The following is a 23,259-nucleotide window of genomic DNA, read 5'->3' on the forward strand; positions in this document are numbered from 1 at the left end:
TCCTTATTTCCAGATGACATCACCAAGACCACATACATTTTATCATTACTGGAGGGTAAAGCCCTTGCGTGGGCTTCTCCATACTGGCGACGTTCAGATCCAGTCCTCCGAGACCTGTCCAAATTCCTAGAACTATTTCAAGCAGTATTCGACGATCCTGGAAGGCAAGTGGTCGCGGGCTCCAAACTTCTACAGCTCAGACAAGGAGGAAGACCATTGGCCGACTATGTCATTGAATTTAGGACATTGGCATCCGAACTCCACTGGGAAGAGAATTGTCTTCGATCTATTTTTCTGGAAGGACTGTCACCCAGAATAAAGGATGAAATGGCCGCCCGGGAATTACCTCAACCCTTGGACTCTATCATCGAGTTAGTAACCCGAATTGACCGGCGTCTTCAAGAGAGAGCAAGAGAAGCATCTAGCACGAGGAGACACATTCCGGGGGCTGCAGCTAATCGCCCGGTTCCGGTTTCCCACACCTCTAATAAACCTGAAGGATCCACTGAAGAGCCCATGCAGTTGGGTCGGGGTCCACTTTCTCCAGAAGAAAGACTGAGACGCAGGAAAGCAGGGCTTTGCCTGTACTGTGGAGAAGCAGGTCATCTGATTGCCCGATGTCCCACGCGTCCGGGAAACTTCAAAGCCTAGGCTCCATCGGGGGAGTTACCCTAGGCATCACCTCTCCGGCTCCCCCACTCACGCTGCATGTTTCCTTGGGGTTTGACAACCATCGATTCTCCGCATTAGCTCTAGTGGATTCAGGAGCTGGCGGGAATTTTATTCTTCAAGATGTGGTCCAACAACTACACATTCCTACGTGCTTATGTCCTAAGCCGTTGATTATCTCTTCCATCCATGGAGATCCCCTGCCGGGGAGGATAACTCATCACACCGTTCCGATGGACTGCCACATTTCTCCTAACCACTCTGAAAGTATTTCATTCTATGTCATTCAGAGGGCTATTCACCCCATAGTCCTGGGCATCCCTTGGTTGCAGCAGCACAATCCACAGTTCGACTGGACTTCTATGGCTCTGATCGGTTGGGGTCCCAATTGTCAGAAAACATGTATCCCTGTACCCAATTCATCGCATAGTTTCATCTGCACCTCCCGATTAGAGGGTCTGCCCTCTCAATATAAGCAATTTTCTGATGTCTTCTCCAAAAAGGCTGCGGATATTTTACCTCCCCATCGTGAATATGACTGTGGCATCAACCTGATCCCCGGTACCACTCCGCCCCGGGGAAGAGTTTATCCATTATCAGCTCCAGAGTCCCAAGCTATGTCTGAATATATTCGGGACAATTTACGGAAGGGATTCATCAGACGCTCCAAATCTCCTGCTGGAGCTGGGTTCTTTTTCGTGGGAAAAAAAGATGGAACTCTACGTCCATGTATAGACTTTCGTGGGCTAAATGCTATTACCATAAAGGACCGGTATCCGCTACCACTCATAGCGGAGCTTTTTGATCGTTTACACGGAGCCCAAATTTTCTCGAAACTTGACCTCCGAGGAGCTTATAATCTCGTCCGAATCCGAAATGGGGATGAGTGGAAAACCGCTTTTAACACAAGAGATGGACATTATGAATATCTAGTCATGCCGTTTGGGTTAACCAATGCTCCAGCAGTATTTCAACATTTCATTAACGAGATATTCAGGGATCTGTTATACGTATGTGTGGTCGTTTATCTGGATGATATCTTAATTTTCTCTCAGAATTTACAGGTGCATCGACAACACGTTATCCTAGTATTACAACGTTTAAGAGAGAATCACCTCTATGCCAAGCTCGAAAAATGCATCTTTGAACAAGAATCCTTACCATTTTTGGGGTACATAATCTCGAAAGAAGGCTTTCAGATGGACCCTTCCAAATTAAGATGTATACAGGATTGGCCTCAACCTACTGGACTACGGGCCTTGCAACGTTTCCTCGGTTTTTCTAACTATTACCGTAGTTTCATCCTGAACTACTCCAGACTAGCAGCACCTCTCACGGCCCTTACTCGCAAAGGCGTTAATAACAAAGTTTGGCCTCCTGAAGCCGAGGAGGCATTTCGGGCACTCAAGGACTCTTTTCTCAAGAAGCCATGCTTGCGACACCCAGATCCTAGACGACCGTTTGTAGTTGAAGTTGATGCTTCTGCTGAAGGGGTAGGGGCCGTCTTGAGTCAAAACGATCTCACGGGAACTTCTCATCCCTGCTCTTATTATTCTCGGAAATTTTCCACAGCCGAACGAAATTATTCTATTGGAGACAGGGAACTGCTCGCCATTAAACTGGCTTTTGAAGAGTGGCGGCAGTGGCTGGAGGGAGCGCAGCACCGGATTACAGTTTTCACAGACCATAAAAATCTGGTTTATCTTCAACAAGCCCAACGTTTGAACCCTCGTCAGGCCCGATGGGCTTTGTTTTTCACACGATTTGACTTTGAACTACGGTATCGTCCGGCTAGCAAGAATATTAAAGCAGATGCACTGTCCCGCTCATTTTTGGAAGAGGATACAGAGGAACCTATCCAACATATTATTGACCCAGCTCGTGTCTGCTTGGCCGCAACATTCACGGTACCACCTGGGAAAACGGTGGTGCCTAAGAGACTACGAAACAAGGTGTTGGCTTGGGGACATGACTCGCTGCTATCTGGGCATCCTGGACAAGCCCGGACGCAGGCATGTATTCAGCGATATTATTGGTGGCCGGGTATGGGTAAAGACATTCGTGCATATGTGGCATCCTGTCCAACTTGTGCACAACATAAAGTTCCTACAGGAAGACCGCACGGACTCTTGCAGCCATTGCCAATTCCTTCGAGACCCTGGACACACATCTCGACGGATTTCATTGTGGAATTACCATCCTCGGAAGGCAACACTGTTATATGGGTAGTAGTGGATCGTTTCTCCAAAATGGCCCACTTCATTCCTCTACCCTCTCTTCCGTCTGCTCCCCGGCTAGCTCAGTTGTTTATGCGCCATATCTTCAGATTTCACGGACTTCCGCTTCACATTGTTTCGGATCGGGGACCTCAGTTCACTGCTCATTACTGGCGTAACCTTTGTAAAAAATTTCATATTTCCCTGGACTTTACAACCGCGTTTCACCCGCAAGCCAATGGTCAGGCGGAACGCACAAATCGGGGTTTGAAGCAATTTTTACGCCTATATGTCAATTCCTGTCAAGATGATTGGGCAACGCTTCTGTCTTGGGCTGAGTTTTCACACAACTCCCACGCTTGTGTATCTACGGGAGCGTCTCCTTTTCAGATCGTCTTCGGCCGGCAGCCCCGACCTCCCTTGCCGCTCCCGTTACCGGTTCCTTCCCCGGCGGCTCAACTTACGGCGGCTCAGATAAAACAGCTTTGGATCCGTACCCAGCGGCTGCTCCGTCGGGCAGCTCTTCTGGCCAAGAAATTTGCCGATAAGCACCGGACGCCCGGACCTCAAATCCGTCCTGGCGATAAGGTATGGTTGAGCACCCGACACATCCGCCTCCGTGTTCCCTCCATGAGATTGGCTCCGCGCTACATTGGGCCCTTTCCGGTGCTTCGCCAACTGGGACCTGTGACTTATCAGCTCCGATTACCTACGACTTTACGCATCCATAATTCCTTCCACGTGTCTCTTTTGAAACCTGTGGTCCTCACCTGGCCTTCTCGGAAACTGCCTGGGGTACCTCAGCTTCAGTCTGCAGATGAGTCCATCTACAGGGTACACGAGGTACTGGATGTTCGGAAACGTGGCAAGACATGGGAGTACCTTCTCTCTTGGGAAGGATTCGGGCCTGAGGAGAATTCTTGGGAGCCTGCTAAGAACATCTTGGACAAATCGCTTCTTCATACCTTTCACTCCGAACATCCGACTAAGCCCAAGCCTTCTCGGGGGAGGCCTAGGGGAGGGGGTACTGTTATGGCCGCCCGCCGCGGCAGCGCGCGACCGGGGCCCACTGTCATGGCGGCCGGTCGCGGCGGCCCGCGGTCGGGACCCGGCACTCACCCTCAGCGTCGGACCTCCAGGGGGACTTCTGCGGATGCAGGGAGCCTCAGACGCTGTTCCCCACGCGGCCAGGGCCGACAGGCGGCCGGCCGCAGGCTCCTGACTCCCTCCGTGGCTCCGCCCCCTTCCCGGACTGCCTAGGGCCGCGCGCGCGGCTGAAGACTATTCTTAAAGGGGCCACGACAGGAAGTGTCGTGGCTCCCTTTTGCAGCACTTCCCCTGGATTCTGTATTTAACGGCAAGGTCTGTCCCTCAGACCTTGCCTTGGTATCGAGGTTAGTTTGGATCTGCGCTTTTGGTTCCTGGTTCTTCGTCCTGCTCCTGCTTTGCCTTCCCTGCTGCTTGATTCTTTTGGTTTGGACTTCGGATTGGATTTGGACCCCTCTTGGACTCTGACTTCGGATTGGACTTGGATCTCGCTTTGGACTTTGATTCGGACTGGCTTTGGACCTCGCACTGGACCTTCGACCCTTGGACTGGCTTTGGACCACGATCTGGCTTTTGACCCCTGGACTGGCTGCGGACTACGGTTGTGTACCGACTCTGGGACCGGCTTGTTGGATTTTCCCTACTCCCCACAGAGACCTTCTTACGACCTGCTGGAGGCGCCAGCCGTCTGGAAATCACGACCTGCAGGAGGCGCCTGCATCCAGACCACCTTCTGTCTTCTGTGTGTCGCCTAAGTCCCAGCGGCTGTGATCCTACGGGCTCCTCCTGGGGGTTTCACGTGCTTCCAGGGCGAAGTTCGAGCCACGTCGTCCACAGGCCTCGCCATCTGACGGTAGTAGTCATCGAGGAGTTTCCGTCCTGTATCTACCGCAGAAACAAGGGTCCACGAACCAGCTCGTAACAGAAGGTCTGTATACTATCACCCTCGCTCCTCCTTTCCTCCAGGGTACACATATTTAGATTCTTCAATCTCTCCTCAAAAGGCATTCGATGAAGACCATTGCAGCCTATCAACCCTGTTGCTCTCTGTCATTCAGAGGGCTTATTTTAATATCTGGTACCTGGTCTCTACCCCTAATACAATTTAAATGACCATGCAAAGCATGTGTCTTCAATTTAAGTAGTAGAGTTCTATTGAGGATGACCATTTAGCTACATGCCAAAAGAGACACATTTAGTCAGTCCTGGTTTTGCCCTACGGTATGTGCAGAGATGTAACCCTGTTTTTCTTTGGGAAATCAATGCGTGCATGCAGCAAGGGTAAAACCAGGGATAACTTAGCTCAGCCTGTCCCTTTTGGCATGGAGCTACATCATCATTCTAGTACTAGTAGCTCTTATGGTTAGAGGGAAAAAATGGATTCTTTGCAGGCTGTGATACCTTTTTTTGGACTGACATAAGAATTATCCAAACATGGTGTTGTACATGAGCATTTGTCACTCTATAGGTCAAAACTGAAGGAGACTGAGATAGTTTTGATAGCTCGCTCTACAACATAATCTTTGCATAATTATTATGCTGGTCCAATTAAAGGTATTTCATCCTGGAAAGCATCCAGTCTTTATTTTAAGTTAACAATAAGTTGGCATTATTTAGCACCTCTCACTTTCAGCTGTACACCTCACTGCTTCAGACCAGATAAGTTTATGTTTATAATTTATGTTTCCTCTGATGCAATCCATATATGAAACACCAACTGGTATCAGGGGAAGGTGGGTTCTATTATCTACTTCTGAAAGATATTCTCTGAGATGGATGGGGATCTTATTGGCAAATTTGTACTGTCTTCTTTTTTGAGTGGATTTGCTATGTGAAGCTTTTATATACCATTATAGGTTCAACATTAAGGTGGCAAGATTGTTTGTTTTTTGCACAAGCATACCTAAAATTGTAAAAGCAATGACTCGGGGTTGATGATCGAGAGGACTGGCATCAACTACAAGTTGCTAAACCCCAACATATATACACTGTATACATACGTGGATTTAGCAGCTGAGTGAGATAATTTTTGCGACATCTCCTGTTATTTTCACTTTACTTTTTTCTAATTTTGGGACACTGTTTTGGGCAAGTTTATTGCATTTGTCTTATTACATATAGGGGCAGATTTTAAAAGGCCTGCGCGCCAGCGCGCCTAAAGCCCAGGGACGCGTGTAAGTCCCGGGGCTTTCGAAAAGGGGCGGGAGGGGGCGTGTCCGGGGGCGTTCCCGAAATGACGCAGCGTTTCGGGGGCGTGCCGTGGCGTTTCGGGGGCGGGCTCGGGGGCGTGGTGCCGGCCCGGGGGCGTGGTCGAGGCCTCCAGACCAGCCCCCGGGACCGGAGGACAGAGCGGGGCTGCCGGCCGGCGCGCGCAAAGTTACGCCTGCTTTCAGGTAGGGGGGGGGTTTAGATAGGGCCGGGGGGGTGGGTTAGGTAGGGGAAGGGAGGGGAAGGTGGGGGGAGGGAACAGGCAGCGCGCGCTGGGCTCGGCACGCGCAGGTTGCACAAATGTGCACCCCCTTGCGCGCACCGACCCCGATCGCGTACTTTTGTTCGCGCCTGATGCGCGAACAAAAGTACGCGATCGCATATTTTTTAAAGATCTACCCCATAACACTTAGTGCTGAAAAATATATCAAGGATCAAATCGATCTGGAATCAAAATGAATAATGGAAAGGAAAAACAATCATTGAAAGCTAATAGGATAATCAAACAGAGTATTTGGGCTAACCTGATGATAGCACTGCATTTTATTGTGGGGAAGACTTGGATTCAATTCCCAGGCCCAATTCCTTCTTTTCAGGCTAGTAGGGCTGTAATCACGGTTCTTGAAGTCCCAGACATCACATAACATTGACACCTGAGGCCAGGCTCAGGATGCACACTCTATTCTTATCTGTCACCTTCTTCACTTCACCGAATCTCGAATCCGCAGTTCCCACCTGACCACACCAAATGCCCGGAATAGCCTTCCTAAATGCATGGGCCAGGCTCTCTTTCTCTTACCAGATTCAAATCCAGCCTGAAAATGTACCTCTTCAAGGCCAAAGTTAATAATACTTGAGCCTTCATTTTTCCTGCTTATGCAACAGATTTGTCAACCTGGGCTTTAGACTTGGAGTGCATTTCTCAGTTTATCTTGGATAGAACTGGTGAAGATATTCTATGTCTATTTACACTAAATAAGAAAAAGCTGACTAGTGACAACATACATAACCAGAGTTCTTCTTAAATAGATAATGACTCCAACATCATAACTGATGATAATGAATATCCTCAGTTTAATTCCACCTATAATCATCTACTTTAATTCTCTTCAGTCATGACCTTGCTGCCTTAGCTCAAAGCCTCTTACTTGTTTCTTGTTATGAGTCTTGTCTGTCTTAACTAGATTATAAGCTCCAAGAGCAGGGACTGCCCATTATATGTCTCTGTACAGCACTGCATACATCTGGGATATGCATTACAAATTATTATTTTTAATGTACTTTATTCTGAGCTGCAGTCTGTGACTTCTGGTCAAAAGGACTATTAATGCAATGGTTGGGTTCCAGAGAGAGGGGCACAAAAGTGAGGGAAAACTCTGGGCTACCAAGAATAGTTAAAAAAAAAAAAAAGTGAATATTTAAACTAGGAAAGGGTAAGGGGATATTGCAGAGCAAGATAAAATATTCTAGAGAATGGGGTTCAAGAGAGGGAACAATAAGGGGGATGGATATGGTGACAAAGGATAGACAAGGATAAACTGATAATTCAAACATAAACATAATAAAGCACTGGGTTAGAAAATCTGGCCACCAATTTTAGTAAAGCTGGAAATCAAATAGGATTTGTAGTACTGTAGTAAATAGGGAAAATGGACCATCCAGATGGGCCTTGTAGTCTTTTATTGCCATCATGTGCTGTGTTTCTAATTTTTATATCAGATCTGCATGAGTTTCAAAAGGAAAATTGGAAAATGAATGATGATATTAAACTGAGACATAAGAAGTAAAAGCAACTTATTAAAGCCATGCAGTCAGTGGTCAATTGGGACTAAAATTTGCAAGTCTCAGGAATTTATCAGATTCATGGTTCATTGCTCCAAGCATTAGAAGATGACGAGCTTGTTCCTGGAACAGCTAAGCTTGACCATCACCCAGTATATTCCATTCACTCAAACAGGGACCAGTGTGAACAGATAACATTAATTTCTTAGTTGATTAGAAAACACAGGCAGGTCGATGCAATATCATATCTTGCTGGGCAGACTGGATGGGCCGTTTGGTCTTCTTCTGCCGTCACTTCTATGTTTCTATGTTTCACTTCTATGTGCTGAGCCTAGTGCACAGGTTAACGAACGCTTGGACGCACAGGCGAGCAGGGCTCTTAAAATCCGCCCCTTAGTGCCATGTATATTCTGTACCAAAACAGAGATTCCCACCAAGTGTATAACTAATACTTAACCAAATCGCCACTTGGTTCTAATATTAATCTAAGGTATTTACTGAAGCCTTACTCAAGATCCGTCTCTAGGACCGGATTCTGCATCGGAAAATTTTTTTTAGAAGGACGGGGGATGGTTTCATATATTTATTATTAAGCAACCACACCTCGGTGCCTTGTCGTTTTAATCATCAACACACCCTCCAACCTCCGTATTTTTATTTCAAACATATTTTTTAAAAGACTTTTTTAGAGATAGGCATCAGTAAATTTCCTTCTTTATTCTTTTTTTATTCTTTTTTTATTTTTTTATGTCCATATTTTCTTCGTGTAAAAACACTACTATTAATACTCCAAAACCGTCAGAAATTGAATAGTTTGTACTTAGCTTTAAAATGTCTCGAATAATCCCTATTATTAATTAATAAATAAATAAAATAAAAAAAGAATAAAAAAAGAATAAAGAAGGAAATTTACTGATGCCTATCTCTAAAAAAGTCTTTTAAAAATATGTTTGAAATAAAAATACGGAGGTTGGAGGGTGTGTTGATGATTAAAACGACAAGGCACCGAGGTGTGGTTGCCGGATAATAAATATATGAAACCATCCCCCGTCCTTCTAAAAAAGTTTTTCCAGTGCAGAATCCGGTCCTAGAGACGGATCTTGAGTAAGGCTTCAGTAAATACCTTAGATTAATATTAGAACCAAGGGGCAATTTGGTTATGTATATTCTGTATGCATTTTGTGCGAGTAAATTAACTGCTGCAGGATAAAATGGATGCTCATAAATTAAGCATCCATTTTGGAAACCTGCACACACAGGGCACTTAATATTAATTTATTCACTGCTTCACTTATTGCCGATTGGTCCATTAATTGACATATGTCAGTGAAAAGGACCAATTGGGAACAGCTCTGCTGGAGGGTGGGGGTTGGGGAGGGAGCTCTGGCCAGGCTGTTGTAGATGCACAGCCACTTCTCCTGGGTGTCCTATGCAGAGCGCTAGGGACGCACAAGTTATCCATTGCGTGCCCCTTTTAGCACAGCAGCTCATTTGCATATTGCATCGAGCATCCAGGAGAGGTGGATGTGTGCGCATTCAAAAAATGTGCGTCTACGTTGGATGGACATTTTTTACACGCATGATATTGCATCAGTCTCTATGTGATTACACAAAGCCATGAACAGAAAGAACCATAAATAACTTATATTACACTATGTAAAGTTGTAACTCACTATCCTAGAATATTACTTTATTATTTCTATAATAATTAAAGAATATCAGCGATTGTTCATATGAAATATTCCTATAATGACAACATTACAGTAGATCTTCCATAATTATATTACTATAAGTTGGCTGCATTGACATCTTGTCATTATCACTTCAGGTGAAACAAGAGAAGAGAGAACATTTAGGAACTGGATAAATTCTCTGGGTGTAAATCCACGTGTAAATCATTTGTACAGGTAAGGTAGAAAAAAGTCCAAGCTCAGGGAACTAAACTTTGGCCCATGAAATATAATGATATTGCCTCACAACATATAGTAAGATTGAGTTAGGTGTGGGAATGCAATGCATACAATTTAAATGCCTGGGTGCGGGCCCTGTGACTCAGACCACGTTCTGCACAGCAGTGCAAGCAATTTATATTCAAGTCTCCCATATGATGGGGATGGGCACAGTCTGGAAGCAATGCACTCAGTCCTGGGGAGGATGAAAAATGCAGCTGCTGTTATTGCAGTGATCATCAGAGTTGGAACAAGGGGTGCTTGAAACATTGAGGCATCCCCTGGGGATGCAGGTTTTCATTATACCTTGGTCAAAAGCAATTTTACTGCACCCTCGCTACACAAATTGTTGCAGCTTCCCTGGCATTGATTCCTGACAGCCAAAGAAGGGTATGTCCAGCTGGAGATTTCCCTCTGGCCCTTCTGGCTGGCAAGGCTATATGTGCCACCCATGCCTGGGGGGGGGGGGGGGGGGGGGGTTATATAAGATAGAGAAATGGGGATATAAAGAAATAAAATAAATAAATGCCCAACTTGTCTGGAATTCATAGAGTAAATCTGTGGGGCGGATTTTAAAAGGGTTACGCGTGCCGAGCCTATTTTGCATAGGCCCCGCGACGCGCGCAAAGCCCCGGGACGTGCGTATGTCCCGTGGCTTTGTGAAAGAGGTGGGAGTGGGACCAAAGCCTCCGGCACAGCAACCGTGCCAGGGGATCGTGCACCGGCACAAGTTACGCAAGGTAGGGGGGGGATTTAGGTAGGGCTGGGGGGCGGGTTAGATAGGGGAAGGGAGAGGAAGGTGGGGGGGGGGGGGAGGTGAAGGAAAGTTCCCTCCAAGGCTGCTCCGATTTCAAAGCGGCCTCGGAGGGAATGGGGAAAGCCATTGAGGCTCCCCTAGGGTTCGGCGTGCGCAAGGTGCACTAGTGTGCAGCGCCGACCCCGGATTTTATAACATGCGCGCAGCAGTGTGCGCACGTTATAAACTCGGGCCTACATTTGTGCGCGCCGGGTAGCGCGCACAAATGTACCCCGCACGCATATGTTTAAAAATCCGGCCCTGTGTGCGTAAACATCCCCTCATCTCCAAGACATCATCACTGCAATGGCTGGAATGAGTTGGTAGGGGGATATAAAAATAGGAGACCCCCCCCCCCTCTTCTCTCCCACCCCACCCCCATCTAATTGTAAATGAACGTTCTTGGAGCTCATGTTCCAAGTGAACTGGAAACCTGAAGGAGCAGGAGGAAACATCTGGGCAAAAAAAAGAAAAGAAAGCTGGCTTGCCTAACGGGTGTAAAGTATTATTTAAATAAACAAGTATGATGACACAAATAGTGGGCAAGCATTTTTTTTTTTACTTCTTGCCCTTTGTTCAAGTTGACTTCATGCTGGGAGCATGCCCAGATCTGGAATGCACATATACCTCCGTCCATGCCTTTTTCAAAATGGTGCAGCCATTCAGTACACACTTGTCGGAATCACGTGATAGGGGCAAAGGTGCGCCTGAGTCTGGTTACGGCATTTTAAAAAAGTAACCACTGGAGCCAGCCCACTCTGGATTGCTCCAGCCACTGCTGGACCACCAGGACATGTAAGCCAGTGATTTAGGGTCCAGAGGTGGGGAGGACTTTCTACTGGAGGGCAGGGCCTGGCCACCTTTATTTCTATTTTTTAAACTTTTGCCATTTCGAGATGAGGTAGGGGCAGGGGTGGCTCAAGGCAATCAGCCCGTCTGGGGCGAGGGATGAAATGGCACCCCCCCTCCCCCACTCCCCTCTCACTGCGCCCCTCTCCCTGGCCTCCGGCGGTGGCTCACAGCAGCATCCCTCCTCTCTTCGGCAGCCGCAGTAGAGGCAGGCAGTGTGAGGCGAATGCCACAGTGGCGTTCTGAGAGAGGCATTTTTTGCCGCCTCAAAATTCTTCTGCCTGAAGCGACCGCCTTACCCTGCCTCATTATAGAACCGCCCCTGGGTAGGAGAGTGGGAGAGAGAGCCTTGCTAGACCCCCAGGAATTTGGACACTAGAATCGGGGGGAGGAGTCTGAGAGCAGCATGGTTCTTTTAAAAGATGGCGGTACCAGGATATGGTGCTGCATTGCCGCAGTATTTTTCCCTGCTGATTTTACCTGGAAAATTGCCACCAGACTGCAGTAGTTGGTACCACTGCTCAGTAAATCCTGCAATATTCATCCTGTTGAAAAATACCACTGTTTAATAAATCTATCCCTAAGCTTTTTAACCCCTTTAAAACTACAATGCAATCAATAACAGCATTGTTAATTCCTCTTGGTGAATTAACAATGCTGTACTCAGATTTCTGGACTCAGTTAACCTCATCTGCCTGGTCCACCCCTTATCGCTTGGCCCTCTGGGAGTGGGGAGAATGGCTCATGTCTGCTGAGTCCGGCTGCAAGTGTCCCAGGGACCAGATTCTCCAGCACTTTCTCATACTTACAATATGGGTGACCCTATGATAGAGGTTTACAAAATCATGAAAGGACTTGAACAAGTTAATGTAAATTTGTTATTTACTCTCTTAGATAATAGAAGGATTAGGGGGCACTCTATGAAGTTATCAAGTAGCTAATTTAAAACAAATCAAACAAAATTATTTTTCGCTCAGTGCATAGTTAAGCTCTGGAATGCATTGCCAGAGGATGTGGTTAAAGAAGTTAGTGTAACTAGGTTTAAAAAAGGTTTGGATAAGTTCCTAGAAGAAAAATCCATAAACTGCTATTAATTAATAAGCAATAGTAGCGTGAGCAAAGAAATTTGATCATACTACACCTACTTTAAAAGAGTTACACTGGTTACCCATAAAATATAGGATTACAAAGTTCTTTTCCTAATACATAAATTCATCAATAATGTTAACTCAGAATGGTTAAATGTATCCTTACAAATTCATACCCCACAGAGAAATCTACAATCAGCAAATAAGGGTCTATTAACAATTCCATCAGTAAAATCCATCCATTTGACTAAAGTCAGAGAAAGAACAGTGTCTCTAGCTGGCCAGGCTTATGGAATTCTCTTCCTAGTGAATTGAGACTACAACCTAATTATCAGACTTTTAAAAATGACTTAAAGAACTGGCTCTTTATAAAGGCTTTTGGAGAAGATATTATGAGAGTGTGTTAAATTTTAATCAAAGACTGTGTTACTAATATATTGAGAGACCATTATTATTTTTTACTAATATTTCTTTTGACTTTTAATTTTTATTCTGTTTTGTTTTTAATTTTAGATTTCTTTGTACATTATATATGATTTTATTTGTTTGTTTTATTATTTTATATTGTATGGAATCGGATTTATTTTATTGAAATTGTGAACCGGTATGATTGATCACAGAATATCGGTATATAAAATAATATAAATAAATAAATGCTTGTGACTTGGATTGGCCACTGTTGGAAACAGGATACTGGGCTTGATGGATCCTTGGTCTGACCCACTATGGCATATCTTATGTTCTTATTGAGCTGTGCAGAGAAGAAAAGAAATTACATAATCACTTCTGTAAAATAAACAGGAGAAATAAAAGTGGAAGTGACACTAGCAGTCAATTAAATCAAAATACTGACTGATCTGAAACACTGCTGTCTGGAATGATAGTGGAAGAAAACTGTGAAATAATTTTAAAGTCACGGGGCTGTGTACACTTCCACATATCTATAATATTTGCGATGTTACTGACCCCCCCATCATATATCTATCATAAAACACCCTGACCTATTAAAATCCAAGAGAAGCATTACAAAGCATGCATAAGAGTTATATGTGCCTGCCATGGCCTCAGAGGATGAGAGTGTGGAGGTTTGCCTGGAAACAAGTGCAGTCTAGGGCAAGGAGGCAGTCATAGGCTTTGACTACTCTGGAGAGAAAGCTTGGTGAATTTCTGAATAAGGAGGACCCTCCAGCATCCGATTGGTTCAGCACAGAGAGTTCAAATGAAAAAAACAAAAAACTAACGGGCGGATTTTAAAAGCCCTGCTTGCGTAAATCCGCCCGGATTTACGCGAGCAGGGCCTTGCGCGCCGGCGCGCCTATTTTCCATAGGCCGCTGGCGCGCGCAGAGCCCCGGAACGCGCATAGGTCCCGGGGTTTTTGGAAGGGGGCGTGTCGGGGGCGTGTCAGGGGCAGGACCCGATGACGTGGCATTTCGGGGGCGGGGGGCGGTGTTTCGAGGGCGGGACCGGGGCGTGGTGCCGGCCCGGGGGCGTGGTCCAGGCCTTCGGACCAGCCCCCGGGTTGGAGCACAGCGCGCCAGCAGTCCGCTGGCGCATGTAGATTTACATCTGCTTCTCGCAGGCGTAAATCTACGGACAAAGGTAAGGGGGGGGGTTTAGATAGGGCCGGGGGGGTGGGTTAGGTAGAGGAAGGGAGGGGAAGGTGAGGGGAGGGCGAAAGAGAGTTCCCTCCGAGGCCGCTCCGATTTCGGAGCGGCTTCGGAGGGAACGGAGACAGGCTGCGCGGCTCGGCACGGCCGGCTGCCCAAAATCGGCAGCCTTGCGCGCGCCGATCCAGGATTTTAGAAGATACGCATGGCTATGTGCGTATCTTATAAAATCCAGCGTACTTTTGTTTGCGCCTGGTGCGCAAACAAAAGTACGCGAACACGCTTTTTTAAAAAATCTACCCCTAAGTATCCGTTTCATTTTAATACATTGCCTGTTTCTATTGCAGTGATTTATCAGATGCACTAGTGATCTTCCAGCTCTATGAAAATATTAGAGTTCCAGTAGACTGGAGCAGAGTGAACAAACCACCCTACCCTAAGCTGGGTGGCAACATGAAAAAGGTAAAGATATTATTTGTGAGCATTTTTTTTGCAAGATGGATGCCATGCTGGCCCATTACACTTCTTACCTCTCCATACGGTACCTGAAGGTTGTAGCAGGTACAATAATTCCTCCCATAATTTCTCTTTATTATAATAACTTGTGTTTAGTATTATCGTTAATTATGATGGCCATAATTATATTCAATAATATTCAATAGCAACTCCTCTTCCTGAACTCACAGTTCTGTCTCCATGCAATGTAACCAAAGACAGCTGTCAGGTAGCGCACAGAAAACTTAGAATGGTGAAGGTGGCTTTTAAGGTTTGCCTGTTTCCGTGCACCTAACCCCATCACCTTATCTCCCAGCAGGCTTTCGAAGTCACTTGACTATGTACTCACGATCTAATCCCCTGTTCCAGCACACACATTCTTCTAAAATCCACATTGATTATTAAATCATTCAGACTGAAGAAAGCAATTCAAAGAAAAATACAGGAGTAAAGTGAAGCTGTGAATTGGCCAGAGTATATCCCTACCGATTGTCATGTTTTTTGTATTACTACAGTATTCCTTAGACAGTCCAACCTGTTCTGACAACATGAGTAATGAGGCGCTCCTCTGTGTATGGTAGCAGGCCCTCACACATACTTACAAACGGGCCGATTCAGTAAAATGCGTGGGAGAGCTGGCGCTCCGAGGCGAGCGCCTGCTCTCCCGACGTGCACCCAGGCCACTCTCCTGGGCGTGCGATTCTGTATTCAAATAAGGGTCTGCGCTAATAAGGAGGCGCTAGGGACACTAGCACCTCCTTCTTGGCAGAAGCGGCAGCTGTCAGCGGGTTTGACAGCCGACGCTTAATTTTACCGGTGTCGGTTGTCGAACCCGCTGACAGCCACGGGTTCGAAAAACGGACGCGGGCAAAATTGAGCATCCGTCTTCCAACCCGCGGGTTGCGGGCAGATTTTTTTTTTTTTTTTAAGATTTTTTATTTTTTTTTATTTTTGGGGCCTCCAACTTAATATTGCTATGATATTAAGTCGGAAGCTGTATAGAAAAGCAGTTTTTTCTGCTTTTCTGTACACTTGCCTGGTGCCGGCCGAAATCAATTCCTGCCTTTGGGCAGGCGTTAATTTCTGAGAGTAAAATGTGCGGCTTGGCTGCACATTTTACTTTCTCTATCGTGCGGGACTAACTAATAGGCTCATCAACATGCATTTGCATGTTGATGAGCCTATTAGTTTCGGGGGGGGGCTTGGATGCGCTATTACCCCTTACTGTCTAAAGGGTAATAATAGTGCGTGGAAAACGTGTGTCCAAACAGGGGCTAACGGTGCGCTCGGCCTGAGCGCACCATACTGAATCGGCCTGAAACTAAAGAATGAGGGCAAGCTTACAACAGATAAACATGAAGAGCCATCAGGATTCTCAGCCGCTTCAGTGGTGTTCTTCTCTGAATGCAGAATCTTCTGAATTTCAGTTAAAAGGTTGCATAACCAGTTGCATCCTCCATTCCTTTTTGTTTGGACACCTTCATGATCCCAGACACCACATTGGTGCTTTTGAATGTACATCGCACCTTCAAATCAGTTTACTAAAGATTTCTTTGTCTTAACCTGGTCTCACTCTCAGTGGCTCTTTATGTTTGCCTTACGTAAAGGTAAGCTTACTCTTGTGCACATAGCAAATTTAAATTTTGCAGTGAATATAAAAGCAGTTAGCACTGCTGCTGAACTGTCACAGGCCTGTCACTGCTAAGAAAACAGTTATGATTTCTCCTATCTCCAGAAATAGGCATACCTCATTGTGCTTATTAGAGAGCTAATTAAAAAAACAAAAACAACAAGAATAGCTCGCCATGCAGGAAGACAAATATTTTTTACTAATATTTCTTTTAACTTTTAATTTTTATTCTGTTTTGTTTTTAATTTTAGATTTCTTTGTACATTGTATATGATTTTGTTTGTTTGTTTTATTATTTTATATTGTATGGTATCGGATTTATTTTATTGAAATTGTGAACCGGTATGATTGATCACCGAATATCGGTATACAAAATAATATAAATAAATAAATGCTTGTGACTTGGATTGGCCACTGTTGGAACCAGGATACTGGGCTTGATGGACCCTTGGTCTGACCCACTATGGCATATCTTATGTTCTTATCGAGCTGTGTAGAGAAGAAAAGAAATTACATGATGTAAGGGCTGTGGTGCCCTTAGTTAGCCAGTCCAGAGGAGGGGACACTCGCTAAGCGGTAGATTTTCAAACCTTGGTGCTCGTAAAAGCCCAGGGTTTACGCGCATGGCCAGGCCTTACGTGCGCCGGGGTTTGAAAATCTACCCCTTAGCGAGTGTCCCCTCCCCTCCTCTGGACTGGCTAACTAAGGGCACCACAGCCCTTACAGCATCATGTAAAGTTCTACACTTGCTGCCAGTCCTTACCCAGCCTGCAGCAGCCATCTTTACACTTCATCCTCACTCTTCAGGACACTCACTGTGTCCATGGTCCACTCCACTGCCCTTCTCTGAGATAAACCCGGTCAGCTCAAAGAGTCCTTACTAGCATAGCAAAGAACTTCCCCTGACTACAGCAGCCCAGCAAAACAAAAACAAAAAAATTACTAAAGGAAAAACACAGCCCTCTCCTTGTCTTCTGTTCTTCTGCTGCTGTCAGTCTCTTAGATGGTAATACAAAAGTTAATGCAGCTCCCGTTTTGTTTTTTGTTTTTTTGCTGGATGTGATTTGGTCTTTCTCCTCCTAGCAGAGAGAGCTCTCTCCTAATGTTATCAGATTCTCTGGGAGTGGGGGGGGGGATAGGAGAGAGACTAAACTAGCAGATCCTGTCCTGAGAAGTGAGTGGCTATAGAAATGGGGGCGAAGACATGACCTGCCAGCAAGTCTCACTCTCATGTGCTTTCCTGCTCCACTCTAACTAAAGATCTCACTCTCTTGCACATTCCTGAGGCACTCTGGCCAGAGGAAGTCTCACTCTTTTGCATATTCCTTGGGCACTTTAGCCAGAGGAGGTCTCACTCTCTTGTACTTTCCTGCCCCACTCTAGCCAAATGAGGTCTCACTCTCTTGCATATTCCCGGATCACTCTAGCCAGAGGAGGTCTCACTCTCTCGTACTTTCTTGTCCCATTCTAGCCAGAGGAGGTCTCTCTGTTTTTCACTTTTCTGCTTCTAGATATGCTCAGTAATTAGGGAACCCAATAAAAATTTTAGAGCTATGAAAAAGTTGCTAGATTTGAAGCTTAATTATCCAAAAACAGCTAAATTAGCTCCCTGTTTCATTCACAGTTCTAAAATCTCCATTGCGTTCAAAGAGTCACCAGATGTAGATACAAAATCACTAACTTGGCAACACTGATATGATGTCCTTGTCCAATCAGGGAAATTCATTTACGAATGTTATTTTCTAACTTTGAACAAAAGCAGCATGTTACATAGCACTGGGTTTATTTCACTTACAGCTTGAAAACTGCAATTATGCTGTCGAACTGGGAAAGAATCGCGCCAAATTTTCACTGGTTGGCATTGCTGGGCAGGATCTGAATGAAGGAAATCACACTCTAACACAGGCCTTGCTCTGGCAGCTGATGAGGAGGTATTGGAAAATCTGGGTGCGGCCTTTCACTGCATGTACACTTTACTGCAGGCTCCATGTGAAACTAAAATATGTTCTGCCAGGAGCCCACTCAGCTGGTATTAACAGCAAAGTTCCAGTGTCAAGCATAGCCTCAAACACTGTCACGGATACAGCAAAATGGCTACCACTTTGAGATAAAATTACTCCTTTACCTTGCGATACCTAGCTGAATAATAATAGTTATTATTCTTTTATGGATCTTTTGATTCTGCTACAAAATCCACCACTGGGAGCCACAAGCACATGGCCTAATATTAGAGCTGATTTAAGATTCAGTACTTCATTTATGTGATGTATGAAAACTAGCCATTGTGTGCGCAGCAAATTGAAAACTAGTAGTAGCCCATCTGTGCTTGTGTGTTAAGGTACACGCTGAATATGCTTCAAGATATTGGATGTGGACAGAAGGTCAATGACGATATCATCATTAACTGGGTGAACAAAACACTGAAAGAAGCGGATAAACACTCCTCCATCTCCAGTTTCAAGGTACATTCTAAAGCAAAATATCCTATTTCATAGCTAGGGACCTTGATTTTTGTTTTTTATTCTTATTCTCTCTGGGAATTTATCAGCATGTACAATGAAAAGAACAAAAACATGATAAAATCAATTGAAAAAAAAAAAAAAAGAAGACATTTTTCTGGGAAATATTGGATTTTATTTTGGTGGCAGACAACAGGGCAATAAAAGATTATTAAGAGATTCACCCATTTGGTAATATCTCCAACTCTTCCTCCATCCCCCACCTAGCATGACCCTCTCTTCCCCCACCCCCACTCGTCCACGGCAGCAGCATTCATCCTTACCGGTGGTGGCTCCAAGTTACTCCTCGCTCCTTCGGCAGCATGCTTACTCTGCAGCCCTCTGCTTTTGTGCAGGGCCAGGGTTCATGCTGAGAGGCCCTGCTTCAAACGCATTTATGGCACCAGACAGCAGGCACTTTGGCTGTTTTGGGGGGGGCAAGGAGGTGGGACTTGAAACATGGCATGGGCGGCACTGATGGGGGGAGTGGCTGGGGGCATCGAAATGATGCATCTGCAGCTCTGGAGCAGCTTTTTAAATCAACCTAAAATAAGGGTAAAAATTGGTTTAAACTGATTATCACCTTTGGAAAAATTCAGGAATATATGGCTGAAAATCAGTTTAAATTGAAAACAAACTCCCCTCTGCATCTACTCCATTGCCTAATGAGATAACAACTAACGAGGTGATACACATAAGTGAGTGATCTGCTATAGTGAGCTATTAGTTATAATCTAGCTGATATTATGTATAGCTAACGTATAATTATTTCAAAGTTAATCTCCTTTATTTACTTCCTTAAAAAAAAAGCCTTATATTTCCTCAATATGAGAAAGAATTAGTTATGCCTTTTTATGTTTAAAATATGCAATTTACAGATTTCTGTGCTGATAATGTATCTTCTTTTCTAAAGATTTTCGATTTATGAAGTATTATTATTGAGAATCTTTATATAATGGATAATATTTGTGAAGATTTGAACATAAGTAATTTATGTATATCTGAAACATGGAAAAATTGATAAATAAAGAATTAAAAAAAAAAAATTGAAAACAAAGAACCCTATTTCTAGACCAGTGGCATAGTAGACAGACACATGCAAGACGCAGCACAGGCAACATTCCCAGCCTGTTTGAGGAAGGGATCCCAGCCATTGCATAACAGTGACACCTATGGATGAGATTCAGGGTGCACGCCACTGTTCCCTCTCAGCTGTACATGTGTGCCTGCGCACACAGCAAAACATAGCATGTACAAGAAATCCCAGTATTATTTACATTATACTTGCTCAGGCACGCTTGGCTCGTAGCACTCAAATTTCAACTCAGTTTATAAAAAGTTGCCCCCCAAAAAAATGTTTGCGCACATAGGGGTAGATTTTAAAAGCCCTGCGCACGTAAATCCTGCCAGATTTATGCGCGCAGGGCACTCGCACGCCAGCGCGCCTATTTTGCATAGGCCGCAGGCACGCACAAAGCCCCGGGACACGCGTAAGTCCCGGGGCTTTGTAAAAGGGGCGGGAGGGGGCGTGTCGGCACCCCCGGGGGTGTGTCCAGGGGTCAGGGGGCAGTCCGGGGCACATCCGGGGGCATGGCGACAGTTCGGGGGTGGGCCGGGAGGGCGGTCCCGAGTCCCCCAGCACTGCGACCTGTGCCGGGGATGCCGAGGCGGTGCGCGCAAGTTACGCCTGCCTCAAGCAGGCGTAACTTGCACAACAAAGGTAGGGGGGGGATTTAGGTAGGGCTGGGGGGTGGGTTAGATAGGGGAAGGGAGGGGAAAGTGGGGGGACAAGGAAGGAAAGTTCCCACCGAGGCCTGAGCAAGTATAATGTAAATAATACTGAGATTTCTTGTGCTTCATCTTAGCTCCATCTTTACTATTGCCTCCTCACTGCTAAGGATCTTTTGTGCTTGTCCCCGAGCCGCGCAGCCTGCCTCCGTTCCCTCCGAGGCCGCTCCGATTTCAGAGCGGCCTCAGAGGGAACGGAGGCAGGCTGCGCGGCTCGGGGACAAGCACAAAAGATCCTTAGCAGTGAGGAGGTAATAGTAAAGATGAAGCTAACGTAGTAGGGTCTGCCGCATTACAACAAGAAGGGAGCATGGGCAGACTGGATGCGCCTTGCGGTCCCTCGTCTGCCGCCATGTTCTTCATTTCCATGAATCTTTCCACTGATACAGTGGCTTTAAGAAAGCAAATTTCAAAACATTAAACCTATTTGGGGGGAGGGAGGTGCTTCTTAACCCAAGTTCTAACAGCGATAGTGTCCTTGATAGTGGACATTAACAGACGATTGCCCTTGGCCTATATTTAGGTGCCCTCTCCTTCAGTCTGTTGGCGTAGGTGGTTATCTCAAAATAATAATTACAGGTATGGCAACTAATCACTTAATGGTTGCTGCTTACAAAACGAGAACATTTGCCAATTGCCATTATGTGATGTTTCTGTCTGACACTGAGTGTTTATTTTTGTGCTTAGGATACTAAAATCAGCACAAGTCTGCCTGTCCTGGATCTCATTGATGCCATTCAGCCGGGTTCAATCCACTATGAACTTTTGAAAACAGTGAACCTGGATGATGAAGAAAAGCTCAATAATGCTAAGTACGTACAAATCGCTTGACTTCAGAATAGCAATAAAGCAACTGTGCATACTTCACTGTTGCCTGTGGCTCACAGTTGTGGCATTTATTGCTTTCATATATAAACTAAATACCCACACTTGCTCACTTTCAGCTAAATCAAGACAGTAAGTACTAATTTCTGTGTTCAACTATTTGTAACAGAGAGCTTCTGTTCCAACATGCTGAAGTCTGTGAATAAAGGCTCAAATTTCAAACCCCTGAAGCAGAAAGAATTTGAAACACACAGAGAGCCATATCTGGGAAGTACATTAACGTAATATGCTTTTATTTGCAAGAAAAGAAGAAGAAAAAATATATAAATAGACTTCGTAAAAGCAATGGAAGGAATTTGGAGGCCACTGGGTGGGTAATTCTCAAAGCACAGTGCTTTACCTGAGAAAAGGAGCTTTTACAAAATTGCCATACACACTCCTCCCATGTGTGGGCAAACTTACACGCATAGGGGCGGATTTTCAGAGCCCTGCTCGCCTAAATCCGCCCAAATCCGGGCGGATTTAGGCGAGCAGGGCCCTGCGCGCTGGTGAGCCTATTTTACATAGGCCTACCGGCGCGCGCAGAGCCCCGGGACTCGCGTAAGTCCCGGGGTTCTCCGAGGGGGGCGTGTCGGGGGCATGTCGGGGGGCGGGCCCGGTCGTCGCGGCGTTTAGGGGGCGTGTCGGCAGCGTTTTGGGGGCGGGTACGGGGGCGTGGCTACGGCCCGGGGCGGTCCGGGGGCGTGGCTGCGCCCTCCGTACCCGCCCCCAGGTCACGTCCCGGCGTGCAAGAGGCCCGCTGGCGCGCGGGGATTTACGCCTCCCTCTGGGAGGCGTAAATCCCCCGACAAAGGTAAGGGGGGGGGCTTAGACAGGGCCGGGTGGGTGGGTTAGGTAGGGGAAGGGAGGGGAAGGTGAGGGGAGGGCAAAAGGAAGTTCCCTCCGAGGCCGCTCCGATTTCGGAGCGGCCTCGGAGGGAACGGGGGCAGGCTGCGTGGCTCGGCGCGCGCCGGCTATACAAAATCAATAGCCTTGCGCGCGCCGATCCAGGTTTTTAGCAGATACGCGCGGCTCCGCGCATATCTACTAAAATCCAGCTTACTTTTGCTTGCGCCTGATGCGCCAGCAAAAGTAGGCCAATTCACGCTATTTGAAAATCTACCCCTCAGTATCACAGTGAGAAGAGGCATTCCTGGGGGCAGAGCTGGGGAAGGAGCTCACACTTCCATGACTACGTTTGAATTGTTTTCAAAAGTATATGTGCATTTTTCTTGGCACAAAAATTAGCAGGTGGAAGTGTGGACAGGCAACTTTCCGGGGATAATTTTCAACATGAAAGTAGGCACATAATTTCATTTTGAAAACTGGAGCAAAATCTGTAGGTAGCTGACAGATAGTTAGAAAATTGCTCCCCTAAATATTGAATTAGCCCAGTAAAGATGATGGTCCTATATTTATATGTAAATCTAGATTTAGAAAAGTTGTGTATAGCCACCATATTAATTTAGTTGAAAGTGAGGGTGGATATTCAGTTTACAATTTAACATATACCCTGCTGGGGACTTTGTATCCTGGTGATTTACTGCTTTTATATTACATTCACTTTCAGGGCTATTAGAGAATAAAACGAAAGCAAAACTTGTAGAGACAATTAATCATCTCAAAAACACATTGAAGTTGTTATACTTGAACTTGGTTTGTGGGCCCTTGGGTCATGGAGAGAGTTGACTCCACCCACAGGGGACTCTCCACGACAAGCGGGGTCTCAGAAGTGATGGACACAGGAGTCAGAGATATATTTATTATACAGC

The 23,259-nt window shown here is 45.7% G+C and overlaps 1 protein-coding gene across 2 annotated transcripts in view; it reads left to right on the plus strand.

Annotated features, from left to right (window-relative positions):
• Positions 1 to 23,259, plus strand: part of LCP1 (lymphocyte cytosolic protein 1) — a 174,792-nt gene that overhangs the window by 146,328 nt on the left and 5,205 nt on the right. For both annotated transcript variants that reach the window (XM_029602887.1, XM_029602888.1), the window contains 5 exons: positions 9,751 to 9,829; positions 14,560 to 14,674; positions 18,135 to 18,268; positions 18,676 to 18,799; positions 21,311 to 21,435. In XM_029602887.1, the coding sequence (XP_029458747.1) occupies positions 9,751 to 9,829; positions 14,560 to 14,674; positions 18,135 to 18,268; positions 18,676 to 18,799; positions 21,311 to 21,435 (577 nt within the window). The remainder of the gene's footprint in view (positions 1 to 9,750; positions 9,830 to 14,559; positions 14,675 to 18,134; positions 18,269 to 18,675; positions 18,800 to 21,310; positions 21,436 to 23,259) is intronic.

This window comes from Rhinatrema bivittatum, chromosome 5, assembly GCF_901001135.1.
Source record: "Rhinatrema bivittatum chromosome 5, aRhiBiv1.1, whole genome shotgun sequence".
In the NCBI taxonomy this organism is placed as follows: Eukaryota; Metazoa; Chordata; class Amphibia; order Gymnophiona; family Rhinatrematidae; genus Rhinatrema; species Rhinatrema bivittatum.